This window comes from Neopelma chrysocephalum, unplaced genomic scaffold (genome assembly GCF_003984885.1).
Source record: "Neopelma chrysocephalum unplaced genomic scaffold, ASM398488v2 Primary Assembly neopelma1_63, whole genome shotgun sequence".
Lineage (NCBI taxonomy): Eukaryota > Metazoa > Chordata > Aves > Passeriformes > Pipridae > Neopelma > Neopelma chrysocephalum.
This window is the reverse complement of record NW_020897720.1, coordinates 1,603,818-1,622,836: the sequence shown is the minus strand read 5'-3', so window position 1 is coordinate 1,622,836 and position 19,019 is coordinate 1,603,818. Positions and strand designations below refer to the sequence as shown.

The window sequence follows — 19,019 nt, the reverse complement described above, 5'->3', positions numbered from 1 at the left end:
ATTGAAAGTGCAGCACAGGCTGGATAAACGAATTACCTGAGCAGCGGAACTTCTTGCTCTTGATCTGGCTGATGCGTTTGTTGGCAAGGCGACGGGGATTGCTGCACCGAGCGCCGCTCGTCTCGATCGGATTATCCTGCAGGTAATCAGCCAGCCACTTCAGATGGCAGTCGCACACAAATGGGTTCTGAGCTAAATGTCTGCGAGAAGGATGGCATGTTTAATCACAAGTGACCCGTGACACCGGGCTCCATCACCGCTTTTCACAAAACGCAAACCTGAGGAGCGGAGTAATTGAATAAGCTCCCCACCAAAAAAAAAAAAACCAACAAAAACACCCACCGAACCCCAGGCCTGGCGGAAACCACACAGAGCTGCACATGAATGGGAGAATTCTGCGAGCTACCACGTTTAGCAGCTCGTTAAGCCTCCTGCAAGTGCTTTGAGGGAGGAAACGAAAATTGAGATGGCAAAGCCTGCTTTAAAGGACACAGACCTCCCGTCACCAAGTCCTGTGTTTTCTTCTGAAAGCTTGACATGCTGCCTTTTGAGAGAAACGTACCTTACCTGGACATCATTTTGTATCCTGGTTTAAAAGAAATGTTATCAGCAACTCAGATTCTTAGGGATCAAATGTGAATTAGTAAAGTTTCCTTGGACCTTTGGGCAAAGCCAGAAGAGATCCAGGACTCTCTTCACAAGATTGAAATTAATATTTCCATATACTCATCATGTGTAAAAGTATTCTCTTTATATGTATTCTTTCCTGGAGCAAAAAGTCTTATTTATGAGACTGAACTGTTTATGCAAGGTAGAACTTATCCTTCACCAAAATTTGCACAACTTGTTTCCTATGCAATTGGAAATAAGTTTTATAGCACTGATTTTAACTGGGTTGTTAGACTTTGGTAACAGAAATCTGTTGGAACATCTTAGAGAGAAACAGCATTTCTCTGCTGCTGTTCTGGTTCATCAGGAGAGTTTGTCAGGTCTTTCTCAGGGCTGGGTTCTGATCTCAGTTAAGCTAACTTGCATCAGTCAGTCCCTCTGACCTCCAAGGGAGCAGGACACAGCTCTCCAATAACTGCAAAGACAGTTTAAGAAAAGACAGATGTTTCAATTTGGTTTGGACAGAGGTGTAAAGTTATAGCTTCTGTAACTGTTTTCCACCTGTAGAAACTTCCTTTCTGTTTGTAGCTATATTTATGAACTGTCATTTAACATAATAAGTATAAAACACAACAGGGCAATGGCTGTGCAGGAGTGGGGAGGGAAGGCACACAGAGCAGAGAGGGTTTGAAGAAACTCAAGATGACTGCTGCAGGAGAGCCATTCGTGGTGTGAAAGGTCCAAAAAACAAACAAGCACAGAGAGACATGATATGGGTCTGGTTTTGTAGCTCTAGAATAAACACTGAAGAGGGCAATCACTTGGAGTATTAAAAATGGGAGCACGAATCAAAACATTTCGTGAAGAAGTGTCTTGGTGTGAAGCAACAAGTCCATTCTAAGTAAGGGCCACCAGGATTGCCAACAATACCCTGGAAAACCAAGGGGAAATGTTTATACCTTAAGGGTGTTGCCAGTTGTTTAACTTGACAAACCTCATATACTTCTGTGCATGAACCCTCTCTGTAGCCCCTGTTTACATCTGTGTACCTATATAGAACTGGAGGGGGTTATTCCAGTGGTTTGCAGCAGGACATACTGGCCAGGTATCTGTTGGAAAACTCAGGTTGTGCCTGAGGAGGTGGCAGAAACGCTGCTGCTAGAAATCATCCCTATGAGTTCATTTGTGTATGAATTAAAAAGTTTACAAAACTATTTCAGCCAATGCATTTCCAGTATTAAAGTATATATGTGCATTTATATACAAAAATTTCCAGTACTGTAGTATATGTGTGCATATACGTATATAATGTGCCTATATATTCCAGTATGTGTATATACACATACCCATACATATTTTGATACTGGAATATCAGGCTGCCAACTCCAGCTCTGAAGGAGTACTATTTACCTTATTATCTTACAACTCACAGCTTTAGGATGAGACCTTCTCCTCCAAAATATTGAGTCATTCCTGTACTTTTGCTTCTGATTCCTATTCTAATGCCTCCAAATTCAAAGACTGTCAAAAATGTTCAGTGGATTTTCTAAACGGATCAAATAATACAACATATCATTCCTCTAAGTGAAATATCAGCTGAAATATAACCATCTGTGTCACGCCCAGGTCCTACACCTTCCAACTATATACATATATATATATAAATATACACAGTCAATGAGCAGGACTCAGACCCAGAAAGGAGAGGTTCCAACTCATTAGCTCATTAAAACTTTTAGGCAATGATTCTAATAGAATCTGCTATTAATGTGTTTTACAAGTCAAATGCACATATTATCTTCCCAAAAAGCAGTACAAGCTTAACACACATGACATTTATGTCACTATGGGCAGGATGTGTCGATAGCTGGCCTCGCTATCAATTGCTGAACTGATGCAATACTCCTGTTTCTTGCTCCTTTTCTTTCTGTGAGAAAAGGAGGGGCTGCTCCACTCATGTCTCTTCCAAATTGTCTTAATGTCAGCTGCAAAGACAGGCAACATCTCTGGTGGGAAAAGAGAGAGCTGTCATCTGTGGTCTGCCTGCATACTCACAGAGTCTGGATCGATCGCAGAGGTGCAAAGAGCCCCTTGCTGATGGTCTGCAGTTTGTTGTCATAAAGAGATAGCAGTTTGAGATTATGCAGACCTTGGAACGTGTTCACCCTCAGGCAGTTGATCTTATTGGCATTGAGAAGCCTGAAAACAGAGAAAAGGTTTAGAATTCGTTCATCTTGTAGTAATCAAATAAAGACAGACTGGACTCCGGGGTCAAGTCTAAAAAATTATTAATCAAGTCAACAAAGCCAACCCACATGTAAAGGGCTTCATTCGCCTCGTACATTTAAAAGGTGAGAAAACAGTCAACATGAGTAGTCTCATAGCTGGGGAATATACAGTAAATTGTGTACACACATCATACATGTATATATATGTGACAGTGCTAGCCATCTTAAAATACACAAAGATCGAGGGGTTTTGTATGCCCAGCCCCCTCCCAATTTGCTCAAAATTCTACACAAATATTTAAAGAAGCCTTCAGCTTAATATACATAGGCACAGTAAATACTCCTCACCTTGCTATTCCATGCACACACTCATATACAATGAGAAGATCCCTTTTTTTTCCCCCTCGAGTTTTCTCTACCAGCAGCTGTCTTAAGTCTAACTGAAATTCTGGGAGTTTGAAATCTCTTGATAAGCAGTGCAGGGCTAATTTGATCATGGAAGGAAAAAAAAGTGCTTCTGCTCAGAGACAAGAAGAGAAGTGTAAGGTCTGGACTAAAACTTACTGAAAGGCAAACTCACTTCCCACCTCAGGACAGATCAGCAGGGGACCAGGCTGCCCAGAGGAGCTGTGCAGCCTCTGGTGTTGGGGTTTTCAAAATGATACTGAATAAAGCAATGAGCAACCTGCTCTGACCTGATAAGGTGGCTCTGCTTTGAGCAAGGGCTCTCCAGACTCATTGTCTAGTGATCACTTGAAGACCCTTCCAAACTCTACTGTCCTACAATTCTGTGAACCTGCTCCATTCCAGTCACACCATATCTCTGTGCAGTTGTGAGAAAGCAGTACAAAGGTAATTTAAATTATTTTTTAAAAAATACATTTTGTACAGCTACACCAATCAGTTCAGCCAGAAAATCTTGGACAGTACTTGTGCAAGTTTTCCTAGATCACCCAAGTAGAGTTCTGTCCTGCATAACAAGTATATACAAACCCAACAGCAAGCTGGATCTCCTGCTGAGACAATCAAACACAAGAACACTCAAATTGTCACCGTCATCTGCATAGGTGGTATCTTACACTCAGAAGGAAAAGAGGCAGGAAATTACCTATTCCTCTTACAAAAGCCAAAATCCATATCTTTTGACTACTCTCAGCCTGAGGAAAAATGGTAAATTGCAAACAATATATATTGTTAACTAAGTTCTCTTGGGTAGAAATGAATCAATGAGTTTGAGGGGTTGCATCATTGTGGCTCTCTACAAGGCACCACATTAATGTGAAATCAGAAGACAGATATGGTTATAGGAAAAAAGGAAAATATATCCTCTATTCCTCAACAAACAAATGCAGCATCTTAAACACACCACTAACAGCATGGGGAGCTCCCCTTTTCAACACACTGCGCATACACCACCAGAGACAACAGGGCAGCCTCCCAGGGAGGAAATGTGTGCTTGGCAGCTGCACATGATGCTTTTCTTTTGCTCCAAGAAGTAATTCTGAAGGTGCTTCCTCTGCCTTTGCATTCATGAAACCTTTTGAACACGGTGCACTCGTTACAGTTCTCTGCTCCTGCTGTTGTTTTGGCAGAGCCTCATCACTGCAGCCAGTGGCTCCAGCAATTGTGATGCACAGGAGATGGAGGCACACTTGAGCAGTATGGAGAACCCCAGGAGAACAGGAATGCTCTGGAATGAGAGGGCTTCGGAGGAGAACTCACCTTTCCAGCCTACTGAAAAGTCAGTATCAATTTAGCTGAATTCTCTCCTCTACATGTTGTGGAAGATGAAGTTTGACATTATTTAAGGCAAAACCCCATCGAAGGCAATGATGGATAAATGAGGTTACATTTTTGCATGAACTAATAGCTAAAACAATTTTATGAAATCATAAGCAGCACCAGTATGACCCCTCTGGAATCTGAATTTCTGTGACACCTAATCCACACTCCCATTGGCTCCACCAGAAGTAACAGGGTAATTTTCATATTAGGCTACAGGAACAGCTCCTCCTCCTCTGCTCCAACAGCAAAGAGCAATGTCATCCCTTCCTGCTTGCTTCTTACAGCCATTCATGTGTCCAAGCCAAAGCAATTTTCATCCTCTCTTGGTTCTCACATATTATGCATTTCTCTTTCCAGCTTGTACAGTATCTTATCCATTAAGAACAGGTTAGCAAGGTATGAGAAGGCAGAACCAGCTACTGAGTTTTGAACAACACCCCCAGACATGCTCTTAGGATTATAAATCCTTTGATTTCTACCCCCTGTCCTTGTGCACTGGTCCCACAGTGATTTTAGGTAACACACATTAGGTTGGATAAGTTGTTCCATGGCATCTAAAATACACAGGAAGAAAACTGAAAGCAAGTACTTCAATTTATTTTACTAGATGCTAATTGTCTTCTACTGTTATAGGGATAGTCTATGTTGCAAGCAGTACTTGCAACAACACATAGAGCAAAAATGAAAACAATTTCAGAAATAAGAGAATTTACAACAGAATCAAAGTTGTATTTCTACATGTGGATAACCAGGATGTCTTTCTGTGCTGCTTAAGAAGTGTGGACACAGCAGAGCTGTGCTGGGCAGATGCTGCTCACTCCTGTGCTGAGACTGGCCTTGAAGTCTAACCATCCCACTGAATAAATCCTCCCAAGCAAAGCTGACCTGGAACTGCAGTGAATACACTGGGTTCAGATTCATTCTCTCATTAGTTTCAACAAAACATGAATAAACCCAATGCTGGAAAACAGAATTCACAATGTGATGAGTTTTCCTGGCATGAATTTTCAGTGACTGGGTTCATGGGGATAAAATCTGTGACATTTCCCTAAGAGCCAAATACCAAAAATGAGAGCAACTGATCCTCTATAAAGCCACAAATACAGAGGCTCACACTCTCCTTTGAGCATCAGAGGAATTTGGAACAGGAAAATGCTTGTGCAGACTGCTCAGAAGCGGGAATTCAGGTCCTACAGAGCTTTCCTGAGGTGACAACACCTATTCTGTGTATCATCCATGCAATATGTGTGCAGTACCTAATCTAATCTAAAGCAAAAAACTGTGAGAAAGCAGAATAAATCATCCCTACAACTTTTCTCCTCCTACTTACTGTGAGTTAGATGATGACTTTTGGCCAGAAGCATTAAGGTTCATTTTCCTTTAAAACTCCTCAGTTGTTTTAAAGTATCTCCTCTGTGGATATTCCCCTCAATAAATTCCAGTTCTTTGCTTAATCTTTCTTCACTAACCCAGCCCCCCTAATGGCATCTAATTATTAATTAGGTATACAAGGCTGGCCTCACATGGAGCTAAAAGAAGCTATCAGAGGTTTTTTTAAACTAACACAAAGGCAGATGAGAAAAACATATTCCAGGAAGCAGAAACACTGAACCAGTCTGTAAAACATACTAAGGGTTCCTTTTATTGGACTTACACCAAGAGAAAGCACAGCACTAAAAGCTGAGTCTTACTTTAGCAGGAATTACATGGTATTTATTTTGCACCAACTCATGGTGAAAGTAAATTCCACTCATTTTCCTATTTTGTTATCAGCTTGATTGGATGAGAGCTACACACGGCCTCCAGATGTGGGGCAGCATTCAAAGGGAGGTTAAAAATTCAAGCAGAAATAAAACCGCCTGCTGCCCAGAGGGATGATGGATTATTAACCCAAGTCTCCATTTTCATCCCTCTGGATATGTTAAAAACATGAAGAAACCTCTCTCAAGCCTTGGACCACCACAGAATACAGGAGGATGGTTAAAGACCTTGTGGTTTACACGCCATTGAGAGCAGTGAGCTGAGCAGAGCACTATTACAATTCCATGAATCCATTTCCTGAAAAAGTGGATTTGTCCACACACACTGAAATAATAGCGTGTTTCAGTTAAGCCCTTGAAATGGATGTGCACTGAATTGGCTCTGTAATTGTATCAGCTGCTCATAAGCACCATCTGCATAATTAAGATGGTCCCGTAATTGAATTATATGCCCAAGCACAGTTTCAAGTGATTAACATTTAAATAACATTCTGAACTCCAAACCCAAAATGATTGAAAAAATTGTTTTTTAAGAGCAAATGGGAATGCTTATATGGCTTTTACCCCTAGGAATGTTTGCATTTTTATCTCAGTGAAGTCAAGTAATCAAACTATCAGCAAATAACCACACAACTTGGAGAATCAAACAGCAGCTGAGCAACTTTGCACAGGCTGGGGACTGCAGGCTGGTCTCTGGTGCCACAGGATGGACCAGGAACCACCCAAGGTACATCAGTGAGCCAAAAACAAAGTGCTGGGGAGAAAAGCTTCACAGAGGCACCGAAAAAACTTCTCCTCCTCTTTCACTAGCTTTGTGTTTTGACAGCAGCGACAACATGATGAGAATGAAAATGTTTGGCATCCCGTGAACTGGCTGGCACATCCCACATGCCAGACTCCACTGGGGAAAATGAGAACTCACCAGAAAAAGGCAGATATAAAAGGCAGAGGAGGCTTGTTTGGAAGAGGAGAACTGGGTAATAGTTTTGCATGGGTAAAAGTGGAATACAAATTGAACAGACGTGACCTTTATAGAAAATCAATAGCCAAAAGTTTCACCTATGTTCAAAGGCACTATAGGGCAGCAAGGAAAGAACTCTTAGCAGGAACTTTTCCTTAGGATATACAACACATGGCACAAGAAGTCAAAAAACAAATTAGCATGTATTTTTCAGCATTTTCTCCTGACATTTATAGGGAACCAAGTGTCATCTTTGATTTAACATGACTTATCATGGGAGAGCAGCTCAAGTGTCAATATGGCAACATCTAGTCAAGTACTTGGTCAGCCCAGCAGTCAAAGACAAGCAACATCTAATGACAGAAATGTGTGTGCCCCTGCTTATTTATTGGCAAAATAATTATATTAGGTTTCAGGAATGTTTTAAACTGGCCTGGACTGTCAGGGAACATTCTGATTGCCTCTCACTGTGTCAAGATACTTAGACATCTACTAAAATTTACATTTTCTAATGTGATGACTGACCACTGAAGAGTCTGTCAGTGCTTCAATTGATAATAACCAGTGTGAAATCATCATCATGCTTGCTTGAAACAGCTTCAAGTGTTTCTCCATGTTCAGGAAGCTGGATGATGGTGATGACAAATTTATTCAAACTAAATTAAAAAGGAAAAGTCACAAGCAGATAATGAGTCGAGAAGGAAGCACAGAGTCTGACAGTCTGACAGTCCTGTTTTGGAGAGATTTTAAAGAAAGATTTCAATTCTGATCCAAAAAACTGCAACTCCAGCTGAACACCATCCATAAAACAATCCTGTGGTACTCATGTTACTACCTGGAGAATTATAAGCATGTGTTGTCACAGCACCCAGACTTCTGTTATTTAAAATTCAGTATTGTCTAACTTGTGCCTGCTGATAAGGTCACAGCTGATTCCAGATAACCACATGATAATTCAGATGCACCACAGAATGAACACATTTTATCAACCTTCTACACTATCAGGAAGTTAGTTCCTCATGTTCTGATAACCAGGAGAGTTTCTGTCAGGTGGGTCCAGCTCGGAGCACTGGCGTCAGAGGAATGAATGAATGACACACTGACGTAGGAATGAGTGGTTGTTTTGGGAACCTGCATCAGCCAGGCTACACAAGTGGCACAGGAAAGGCAGATGCTGTTGCAGTCTTTCATTAGTGCTTGACTGTAATTGTATTTCTGAGTCTGGCAGATGCTGCTCCCTCACTTGAACAGCAGTTATTGAGTTTAGTAACATTATCACAATAGCAGTCTAAATACAGAAACCTGAAGGAAAAAACCTTGAGGCAAATGGCTGGAAAACAATTCTAAAGCTACTAAACAGGTCTGTGCAGAGAGCATTCTGTCCTGGACTAAAAGGATGAGCGTAGCCAGAAATATTCAGAGTCATCAAGAGAAAAGCTCATATGTCATTTTACTATGAATTTGGATTCACAGAACCCAGAAATGACACAGGTTGCAAAGGACCTTCAGGTCACCTCACTCAACCTCACTGAAAGGTGATTTATACACAGTTAATGCAGATATGTGCTTTATCTGAGAAATAATTATTTTACCAGATTACAGGATAATTCAGAATTGCAGGAAGCTTGAATGGTTTCTTGTCTTGTTAGACTGCCAAAACAGGATGAGTTCTAAGGTCACACCAGGTTGCTTAGAGCTCTATTTAGTTTGGTCTTTAAAGTCTTCAAGAACAGAGAATGCACAACTTTCTGGGCAGCCCATTCCAACTACTTGACATTGCTGTGAAAACATTGTCCCCTTACATCTGGTCAGAAGGTCTCTTTTTTAACTGCCTGTTGTCTTTTTTCATGAAAAAATTCAAGAACTCCACAGAGCACGAAGATTTTAAACATCTCTTAAAGTCCAGATCACTATGGGGAGGAGAAGAGACTATGGTGCTCTAAAGAACTTGTAAATGGAAAACTGTAATTTCTTTATTCTGACATTTGTATACTATTTACACAGCTGTTTAATGATACTTATGTATACAACAGTATAATGTAAACAATGCCAAATACTGGAATTGGTGTACATTTTTTTTTAATAATATGTATGGGTTTGAGCACCTCTGGATTGTCTTTGAGTTTCTAATGAGCCCCCTAATGAGTATACAATAAATAATTGGTAGATCCTGTTTTAAGGTCTTCAGTAGTGGGATTCAATTTACAGTTACAAATCAAGACAACCACTTCAAACTTGGCAAATTTGTCATGGAGATATTTTCCAAGCAACCTAGCCAGAAAAGAGATGGGAGTACCAATTATCTGCTTATTCATACCAGGAGAACCAGCATAAAAAGCAAGTTAAAAAAGAGAATAACTCAAACCAAAATTTGACTGGTTGAATTTTGGGAAGACTGATAACAGCAGTTCCTGAAAGTGAACACATGACTTGGCACTTCACACAAGTCTACTTTAAGTAAAGGTCAGCTGAAGTTGTAAATATTAGATCTAGTTCCAATTTTAACCCAGGTTAGCTGAGTGACAATTTTTCGCCACTTTTGAAGTTACTTTATCTGTCAATATGTCAAACTCCATCCACCAATACGATTATTGGTCTTTTACAACTGCAGTGTTGAGTTTTCCCTAATGATCAGATATTAGGTGAAAGAGGAGAAGGCTGTAAGATTTTGGCTTTTGGCTTTGCTTTCTGAGAGAGGAATACAACAAACCTCTGATTTCAATGTATCTGTACCGCAGGAGAACATCTAAGTTTAGCAACATCAAAACAGAGCCCACTGGGGGGACTCTTTCTTGCTCACTAAGCCATGGGGATCACAACTGTAAGATTTAGGATCAACACGCCCAAGCACTTTATGATTGGTAACTATGCAAAGTAAATTTCCTCAAGGAGAAGGATTTATTGAAAACTGATACTTGCCAGACATTTGAAAAATGAGACCTCACCCCTCCATATTATTCTGCTACACAGCCTCTTTAAGCAGCAGAGATTTTATGATCCCTCCTTGTTCCAGGAAACAGAGCCCTGTGAAGCACACGGTGCAGGGCTGTAATAAAAAGGCTCCCAGAATGTTTGTTTTAATATGGTTGCAGAGAGTGTATTACTCAGCTGTGACAAATGCTGGCTCACAAAGTCAGTGCCCGTCACCCCCAGCTCACGGCGGTGACTCCGCGCAGGAGCCGTCAGCGTTCCCTGTCACAGCGCTGCCGAGAGACAGGGAGCTGCCCAGTGCTGTGCTCTGCCCCCTGTGCAGTGACTGGCAGGCACTCTGGCAAACTCAAGGGCTCCTGAAAGAGCTGGTCCACATTCCAGGGAAGTTGAAAGACAGGTGAGCAGGACATTTAAATACGTTCCAGTTTCCAGACAGACCAAGGTCAGGCTGAAGGGCTCCTGGACAGGAGTTCAAACTGTCCACAGCAAATGGTTACTTGAAAACTTCCACCTTAAACTGGAGCCCTCGCCATTCTTTTGATATTCAAATGCAAGATACACAAACAATGTTAATTAATCAAACATTATTGCACGGCTTGGATGGATTGCTCCCCCAGTGAAAGTTTCAGTTCACTGTATATGAAAAAAAAACCCTAAAAAAATCAGACTCCAGTTATCCTTTTCTGGAAAAAAGTACAGCTCTCTCAAATGCAAAACGACCTAAAATTCTCAGAAGACACTTGATCCAACCTGCTGAAAAGAATGTATGAGGACAGGGTACAGTAGCTATAACAGCTTTCTAGCATCCTCTCCCTGGGCAACTTCAAAGAGGATATGGAAAACTACATGGTCCAAGAAAGGCTCCTGCTCCACAGAAGAGATGTGCAGTCAGACTGCAGAATGATGTTTGCTGCTGTGTTAGGTACAACTGCATATTTAGGAAGACCCAATATTTGTGAAATCAGTGATTTAAGAAAAATTCAATTGCAATTATTTCTGTGGGGAATGTCAACTACTTAAGACAGCTAATTATAATAAAAACTTCATAAGCAACATTTTGTATTAACCCCACAGGGTTTAAGAAAAGAAACCAACAAAACAAGAAAAAGAACAAGGAAACCACCACTCCTTATTATGTAACCATGCCTAGTTATTTTCCTGCCAAATACAATATCACCCTGCTTTACCCACCTCTATCTTCTGTGACAGAAACACAGAATGGTAAGACCAGCCAGGTGATCTAAAACTTTTTCCAAATTCATGTCCCACACACCCAAGTCAAACAGGGCAGTTTAAGGTGACACCAGGCCTGAGCTGAGCATCACTTTACCCAGCTATAGGTCTCCTGACATCAGCAGCACAGTCTGCAGATGTGAGGCACTTACACGGGACAATTCAGCCAAAATACAAGTGGAATAATTTGGGCGTATATTATGACACTATTTTTAAACACAAGGATAATGACATTTCTGAGAAATTCTGATGAGTCTTATCCAAAATAATTAATAAGACTATTCTCTGTTCTGCAATTTCACAGTGATTTTTTTTCCTTCTATATAACACACAGGACCCACAAGGATTCCCTTTTTCTCATTGTGTTCTGCTTCACCATAACACTTTCAAGAATCCTTCTGCTCCAGCTCAGGAAATCAGACAGGCTACCATGATACCTTAATCAGTGTTCTTATCAGTGTGTCTCCAGACTAATAAGAAGAAATCCAATCTAGTGCCCACTGAACACTAAATTAGATCTAATCACAGGGCACTCTTCCAATTGTTCAACAGCAGGTCTAGGACCAACGAATGCCATTTATTTTTTTAGTACCCATTAAAATACTACAAGCAATCTCATAACAGCTGCTTCAAAGCCACAATCAGAAAAGTGTGCAAACATCTGTTTGCATTTAAAGGATGATCATTCAGTGCTCCCCTTGCCAAAAGATACTTCACATTCAAACACTTTCAAAGACCCTGAAAGGCTTCAGCATCAATGCTCTGGAAATCCCATAATGGGGCAACATACTTAGATCTTCTCAGCTTGAGAATGTTTAAATGGTTGAAGCACAACCCCTTTCGATGATTCTGGTTCTCTGGCATAAAAGTTTTACCTCCTTTACAATAAGGCATCACTTGAACTGAAATTCTGACTGGAAAATTACTTCATCTTGGCTGAAATATATACAGGACTATAGTATAAAGGTCTTGAAAATTGTTTAACGCCTTGTGCACAAATTCTAGACCCTTATTTTTGTAGGACTCTGTGATCCATGCGGTGAGTTGGATTTTTTTCTATTATCTTTTTTTCCTAATGGGAAAGATCCTATCTGTAAAGTGTCCTGGGTTAGACAGAGCAATTGTGTATCACTTCAAACTTGTAAGCAGGAAACATTTGGGGCGAAGGACTATCATAAGGCTCAGACAAGGACTAACCTGCTGGTTACCTCTGCTCATACCCAGTCCCAGCTCCTCAGCACTCTCAGTTATTGCCCTCACACGTGGCAAACCATCTCCCCCTTAAACACACAGTCTCCTCTTGCTGCCCATGGAGATGCTGAATTACAACAAACTTGTGAGGTGTGGGCCAGGAGAGAGGAAAGGAGCTGCCAGAACATGTGTGTGCCAAAGGTGAAGATAAAATGGTTGGCATTGTGAGCAGGAGATGAACAGCTCCCACTGCTGCAGCTCAGGGGCTGTCACAGCCAAACCACAGCTCCTCTCACTTGTCCTTGTCTAGAACAGGGTGGTCCATGTTTGCAATTAAGATCTTATGGATAAATTACATGTCTGAGTAGTCCTTCCCTTAACACACAGAGCAAGTATTTCATTTTACTTCTTTGGCTTTGCTCATGAATTTCCAATCTAAATTTATGCTTACTTTTATACAGCACTATATGGACAGCAAAGACTGCAATCACAGAGTGACAGACGCAATGACAATCATGAACTTCTGGATATTCATTGCTGGCTATGTCAAGATCATCAGAGAGGCTTAAAATAACGTGTCTAGAAGGTACGTTATATTCTATATTTTATATGATTTATTGTTTGGGAGTGGAGTGCTGCGTGTGATATAAACCAGAATCGATTAATTTATGACATATCACCTTTATTTTCTGACTGCATCATCCATGGTGGTAATCAGAACATTAGGAATACATATTAAACTCAGTTCACTTCTGCTCTCTCTACTGACTGACTGATGATTCCCTTCTCTTTGAAGGAGCTACTGGTTCCCAATGTGATTATGGAGACAGGAGCGAAATTTGCAATTTCACATTTGGCTTAGGAAATTTTTTCTGCCACATTAATATGCACTGAACACATATAACTTCCCCTGATCATGTTAAATCACACATGGCACAAAACCCTCAAATCACAATATATTGTGAAATCATTTCCTCTGCAGCTAAGCCGCTTTTGACGTCAGAAGAAGATGGAGCTGAGCAGGAGCTGCAACAATCAGATCTTTCACAGTGCCCTTTCCCTTGCCTGTGCAGGTACTGGCAGCACAGCCCTCAAGGATCCAGACATTCAACCACAAGTGCTAAATGTGTAAAAACAATCAGATGGCATCCCCACCCACGCATCAGCCGGTGACCAAATTTCCTTTCTTGGACTTCACTGCCTCTCTCATTTCCTCCCCACACTCAAATCCTCTGTGTCTATTATCCATTATACACACTGTGCTATAAAACTGTTGACACCTCCCTTTCTTTTTTTTTTCAGCCCTTGCCTCCCTCTTGCCTGACACAGACACAACAGACTAGCACATCCCAGTGAGTTTGCAGTGGAAAAGGTGGTTATATTAATGTCAGAAGCTGAAAAAACAGTAAATCTAGCTAGTCTGTAAAATAAAGGAGAGGAAGGGATCATACTCACAGCAGCTGCAGAGACACAAGATCATCAAAAAGGCCCTGGGGAATCTCCGTGATCTTGTTTCCATAGAGCACTCTGCAAGATTCAGGAAGACAAAATAAATCTTAAATAACAGCCCAGTTTAGTGTCCTCCCACATCTCTGCATTATCATCTTTATTGATCTAGTGCACCATGCCCAGGATCTGTGGGCATTTCATTTAACCACTGATCTCATTTTCTTTTCAGAGAGCACATGGTATTAAATGAGTCGTTATGATTCAGGCTTCGTCTGGTGTTGGAAAGCATTTCTAATGTAGAAACTGGACATCATCCAAAAACCGTATCTGAAATATTTTTCATTCTGTTAAGGGATCTTTTTTTTTTTCACCCTTTTTAGAAATATTTTAACCACTGAAAGGCACATTGTCTGACGCAAAAACCTAGAATTCCGCTCAGCAATACTGAATTCAAAAGCCAGGGAGCACAAGCTGGTTGTAGATAAAATTTCATATAACTGAGTCTCTTAAGATATAGTAATTGGCATGAAATGTGACACAGGCATCATTGGATAAAATATTATGGCTTCACCAGCTGCTGTTACCATTTCAACGAGCTAATATAAAGAAATTTATCCTGAACTGGAAGTAGATATGTATTTCAGAAACTCAAAAATAATTTAGGCATGGCTTAGTTATAAAAATCAGTAAAGCTTTAATAATAAAAATGAGAATCACTGTATATATTTATTCAACCATAAATATATGACCTGGTATCCACGATTCAGTTTCAATATTAAAAAATATTTCACTTTTAATGGAAAAATGCACATATATCATCCTCAGAAAACTGAACCAAAGGGGAAAAGGGACAGAAGCACCATTATGCTGAGATGTGCTACCCAGTGATCAGAACAAAATCACGTTTGACAGAACACCTGAATTTCAATCATGGCTAAAGTATTTACTCATGTCATTTCTGCAAGTTGGTAACATCTGTCAAAACCAGAAAGTGTGCGAGAAGCTTCCGTGGGTCCTGGGAAAAGGGAAGATGATTAGGGTCCCTCTGAAAATATTTTCCCTTACCTAAACATTTTAATAGACTTCAAATTGGGCAAAACAGTATTTATGTAATTCCTACGCCCTACACAGGACATGGTAAATGGTTATAAACCAGCTCATGCCAAAGCTTTGGTGCTTATGTGCCACTAAACTGGTTAATTCCCTAACTTCTTCATGTGGAACAATATCCTAGCAATGAATCAAGCTGCCATGTGAGGCTTGAATGCTGGCTGAAATCCTGCAATTACCCTGTCTTACAACATTTGAAATATTATGAAGAGTTGGACATACTGAAAAACAAACTCCCTGGCATGACAGACCCTTTCCAATACCCTCTGGCCCTCCCAGAGCATCACAACTTCAGTTTACTCTTCATCAGTCACTGCAAATCTATCACCCCTGGGGGAGCCTTCCCAGATCAGCTCATTTCTGAGCCTCAATAAAATGAATCTAAATAAAATAACACCACTTAAATATGAAAATCCAAACTTGAAACTTCATTTTTCATTACTTTTGCAGTCTGGCAGGAACTGAAGTGCTACCCAAGAAACCAGTGATCACCCAGCATTGTATTTTCTCTAAACAAATGTAACATGATTTCTCTTTATCTATTGCAGAGTCAGGAGGATGGCTTTTAATGTGCTGTTCCAGTGACTGTATTTTGTGGGTAATGAATGCTTGTAAATCTTCCTAATTGTTTCTTAACTTCAGCTTCAGAAGACACACACAATTTCCTACTTCAACAAAATTTCTTGCAAGTCACACAGACTTTTATACTCTACCCAAAGCTAGAGAGAAATGGTGGCTGAACTTTGAGAGGTTCAACAGGACCATTTAGATGCAGATTCAAACTAAGGGAGAACATTCAAGTCACTGAATTTCACTGGGCTCTGAACCAACACGTGAGTGGCTGACTCACAGACTTTTTTAACTGATGTGTGCACCTGTATCAAGATGCAAAAGCAAAACCTCTGCAAATAAAATATTTGTAAAAGGTTAAAACATTAATTTAATGCCCACAGTATCCAGTTTACATCCATTTCACTTCCCAGTCTTTCTGAAAGATGATTTCTTTAGCAAGCACATCATCTGCATACTGAGTTCAGTTTACGAGCTCTGAGGTATTTGAGAAACACCTTCCTTAGTTTGGGAAGTAGCAGGATCATCAATAGTGATCAATAATGCAGAATATACTATCATAACAGAAGGAGTTGAGAATATAAACTTTACAAAATGCCCATGGGAAGTAAAAACATCCCCACTCCAGCCTAAGGGTTATTTTGGCTGTAGAGGTAAAAACACTTCTGTAAAGTAAACCCTTAAAGACATCTCCTCTCACACCCAGTGCAGTTGTTACCCATGGTACGACTGAATGCAAAATAAGACTCTCAGAGTAATTCCTTCATTTACTTTTAATGTAAGAGTCAGAAGGTCATAGTGCAGTGTGTCACTGAATTTTAAACCTTGGACGTGTTTATACATCCCCTTTATTATTTTCAGCAAAATAAAACAGATTAAAATAGCTTATAAAATAAAAACAAAGCTTCGATTTTTAGAAGCCGTGAAAAGGAAAATAAGCATTTCCCAACCTAATTGGGCTTATGTGCATGTGGCACGTTAACATTGGAACAGATTAACAGCTAAACAAAAGTCAGTATGAGAGCTCATATTCTTGTCTCTAATTCATATTCATGTTCAGCACTACCCAGAGCCAAATTAGCCAATGCCACGTCTGCCTGCCATGCCAGGGCTGCAGGGAGAGGCAAAGAGGAGGGGAGATCCAAATGCACTGCACCCCATTTCTGGAGTTCCTTATGGCCACTTGCTCTGAGAAAAAGCACAGAAAACTTGCTTTCCTCAGAGTTCTCTCTTTTTTTTTTTTTTTCTGTTTAAGACAGAAAAATCATCATCATCCTCACACCAATGAACATGACATTGGTCAGGTTCTGCCAGGCTGGGTATCACTGCAGCACTCTCCTCTCCTCCTGCCAGCTACCCATCACACTGGCCAGCACCTCAACATTCCCAGAACTGCAGTTCTGGGGGAAAAAGAAACCAAACAAAAACCCCTCATAAAAAACAAACAACTTCAAACTACCATACAACAGCAAACACAGCCAAATCAACTCAAGAACTTCATTTAAATCTTCAATGAGTTTACCAGCAGAGATAAATTACAGCAGATCTGCCCATGGCATTACAAGTTCTAAAAATGCATGTTCACTTGCAGCCCTCACACATGTTGCAGGACATGCAGGTGGCCTGGCTAAAGTACAGGCTTGGCACAGGAACACAACCCTTCTCCTATCCCAGAGCACCTGAAATTTTAGACTCAAAATATTTTCTTATTAAAAATACACTAACAAAGTTAATATGTAATAAAAATCAAATTAGCTCAGTAATTGCTGCCAATAGACAGTGAATCAGTGAATTAGAACAACTTTTATTAGAACACCAAAAAATTACTACAACTTTTAGTGCGTGCTCCTGATTTTTCATTTACTTCTCAACTTTAGGAGACCAAATGAGCCCCAGGCCTGACAAATACGACACCACATAAAGCACAGACCCCTGGCAGCACCATGAGCATTGGAGGAGATCCCTGGAAGAAGCACCCTGAAGAGTTATTACAGATCTGCAAGAAGAAATTATACAAATATACAACAGCCATAATGAGGCGTTATGTTTCTTCAGCCTGGTTCTGGCATCGTATTTCAATATTCCCCCAACAATGCATCTATTCCAAGACACAATTAGATATTAAATTTCCAGTTAAATAATTAATTGTTACTACTAAACTTCAGGTTTTGCAGATTAATCCAACTGATGTTGTAAGTAGTTAAAAATAAAGACTAAACAGTGGAAATAGTCACTGCATGGCTTCATCTAGAAGCCTGGGACACACCAGACAAAGGAAGCACTGGAAGCACACACAACCACAACTGGGTTTTCTTGGATGAGAAGCCTGCATCAGACCTTCAGCAGCAGGGTCTTGAAACAAAATTCTCAGTGATCCTTCACAGTCTCTATCCATTCTGACCTCTTGAACAATTTTAAAAGGAAGGAATTTGCACTGACTTTATCAACGGGGGTACCCTCCCTTTCATGCTCACTGAAGTTTAACATGCCACTTTCAGGGGTTTGAAACAATAACTGCTGTGTTGTCTTTATTTTGCAGTTCCTCAGCCCACCTTACTTACAAATGTAGCTGCAATTTAGCTGCTTCATTAAGACAGATCACAGAATACTGAGATTTTTTTTTCCCTTGAAGGTGATACAGAGATTTTTGGGGTATGAAAGCCTAGCACAGAATCCCTTACTTTAGACCATATGGTTTCCAGCTAAGTGTTCCTTTATTTTGGCTTGGATGAAACATTCTTACTGAAGTGTCAAATTGTGACTTTATGCAATGTCTTTTTCAGTCCTCAGAATGCTTTTAACTTTCCTTCAGACTGTGAAAACAATTCTTGCTAGGAAGAATTATATTTCCCAAGCTATGTACAATGGCACAGGTTCAATAAGAACTCAGGTTTTCAAAAGAGGAGGAATTGATAGGGATAAAAACAGCAATAAATTTCTAATATCTGAAAGAAACTTAGACATGTAATTTTTTTCCCTCTGCACTATTTCATATTTCTTCAGAACAAGTTGAGCTAAATAAATCACAGTAAAACTATCCAAAGCAATTTGTTACCTTAAAATAAGTTTGGCAGTTATTGCAATAGACAGTGTTTTATTGCAGATTTCAAATCACCATGAATGACACCTCATACATCATCATCCAGGAGATGATGGTCTAAATGGGACTGCTATGTCAAAACCTAAGCTGTC

At 40.2% G+C, this 19,019-nt stretch overlaps 1 protein-coding gene across 2 annotated transcripts in view; it reads right to left on the bottom strand.

Moving 5' to 3' along the window:
- The window catches only part of SLIT3 (slit guidance ligand 3), a 479,718-nt gene that overhangs the window by 128,009 nt on the left and 332,690 nt on the right, over positions 1 to 19,019 (bottom strand). For both annotated transcript variants that reach the window (XM_027682483.1, XM_027682484.1), the window contains 3 exons: positions 14,154 to 14,225; positions 2,665 to 2,808; positions 37 to 200 (listed from right to left, as the gene is read on the bottom strand). In XM_027682483.1, coding sequence (XP_027538284.1) covers positions 37 to 200; positions 2,665 to 2,808; positions 14,154 to 14,225 — 380 coding nt within the window. The remainder of the gene's footprint in view (positions 1 to 36; positions 201 to 2,664; positions 2,809 to 14,153; positions 14,226 to 19,019) is intronic.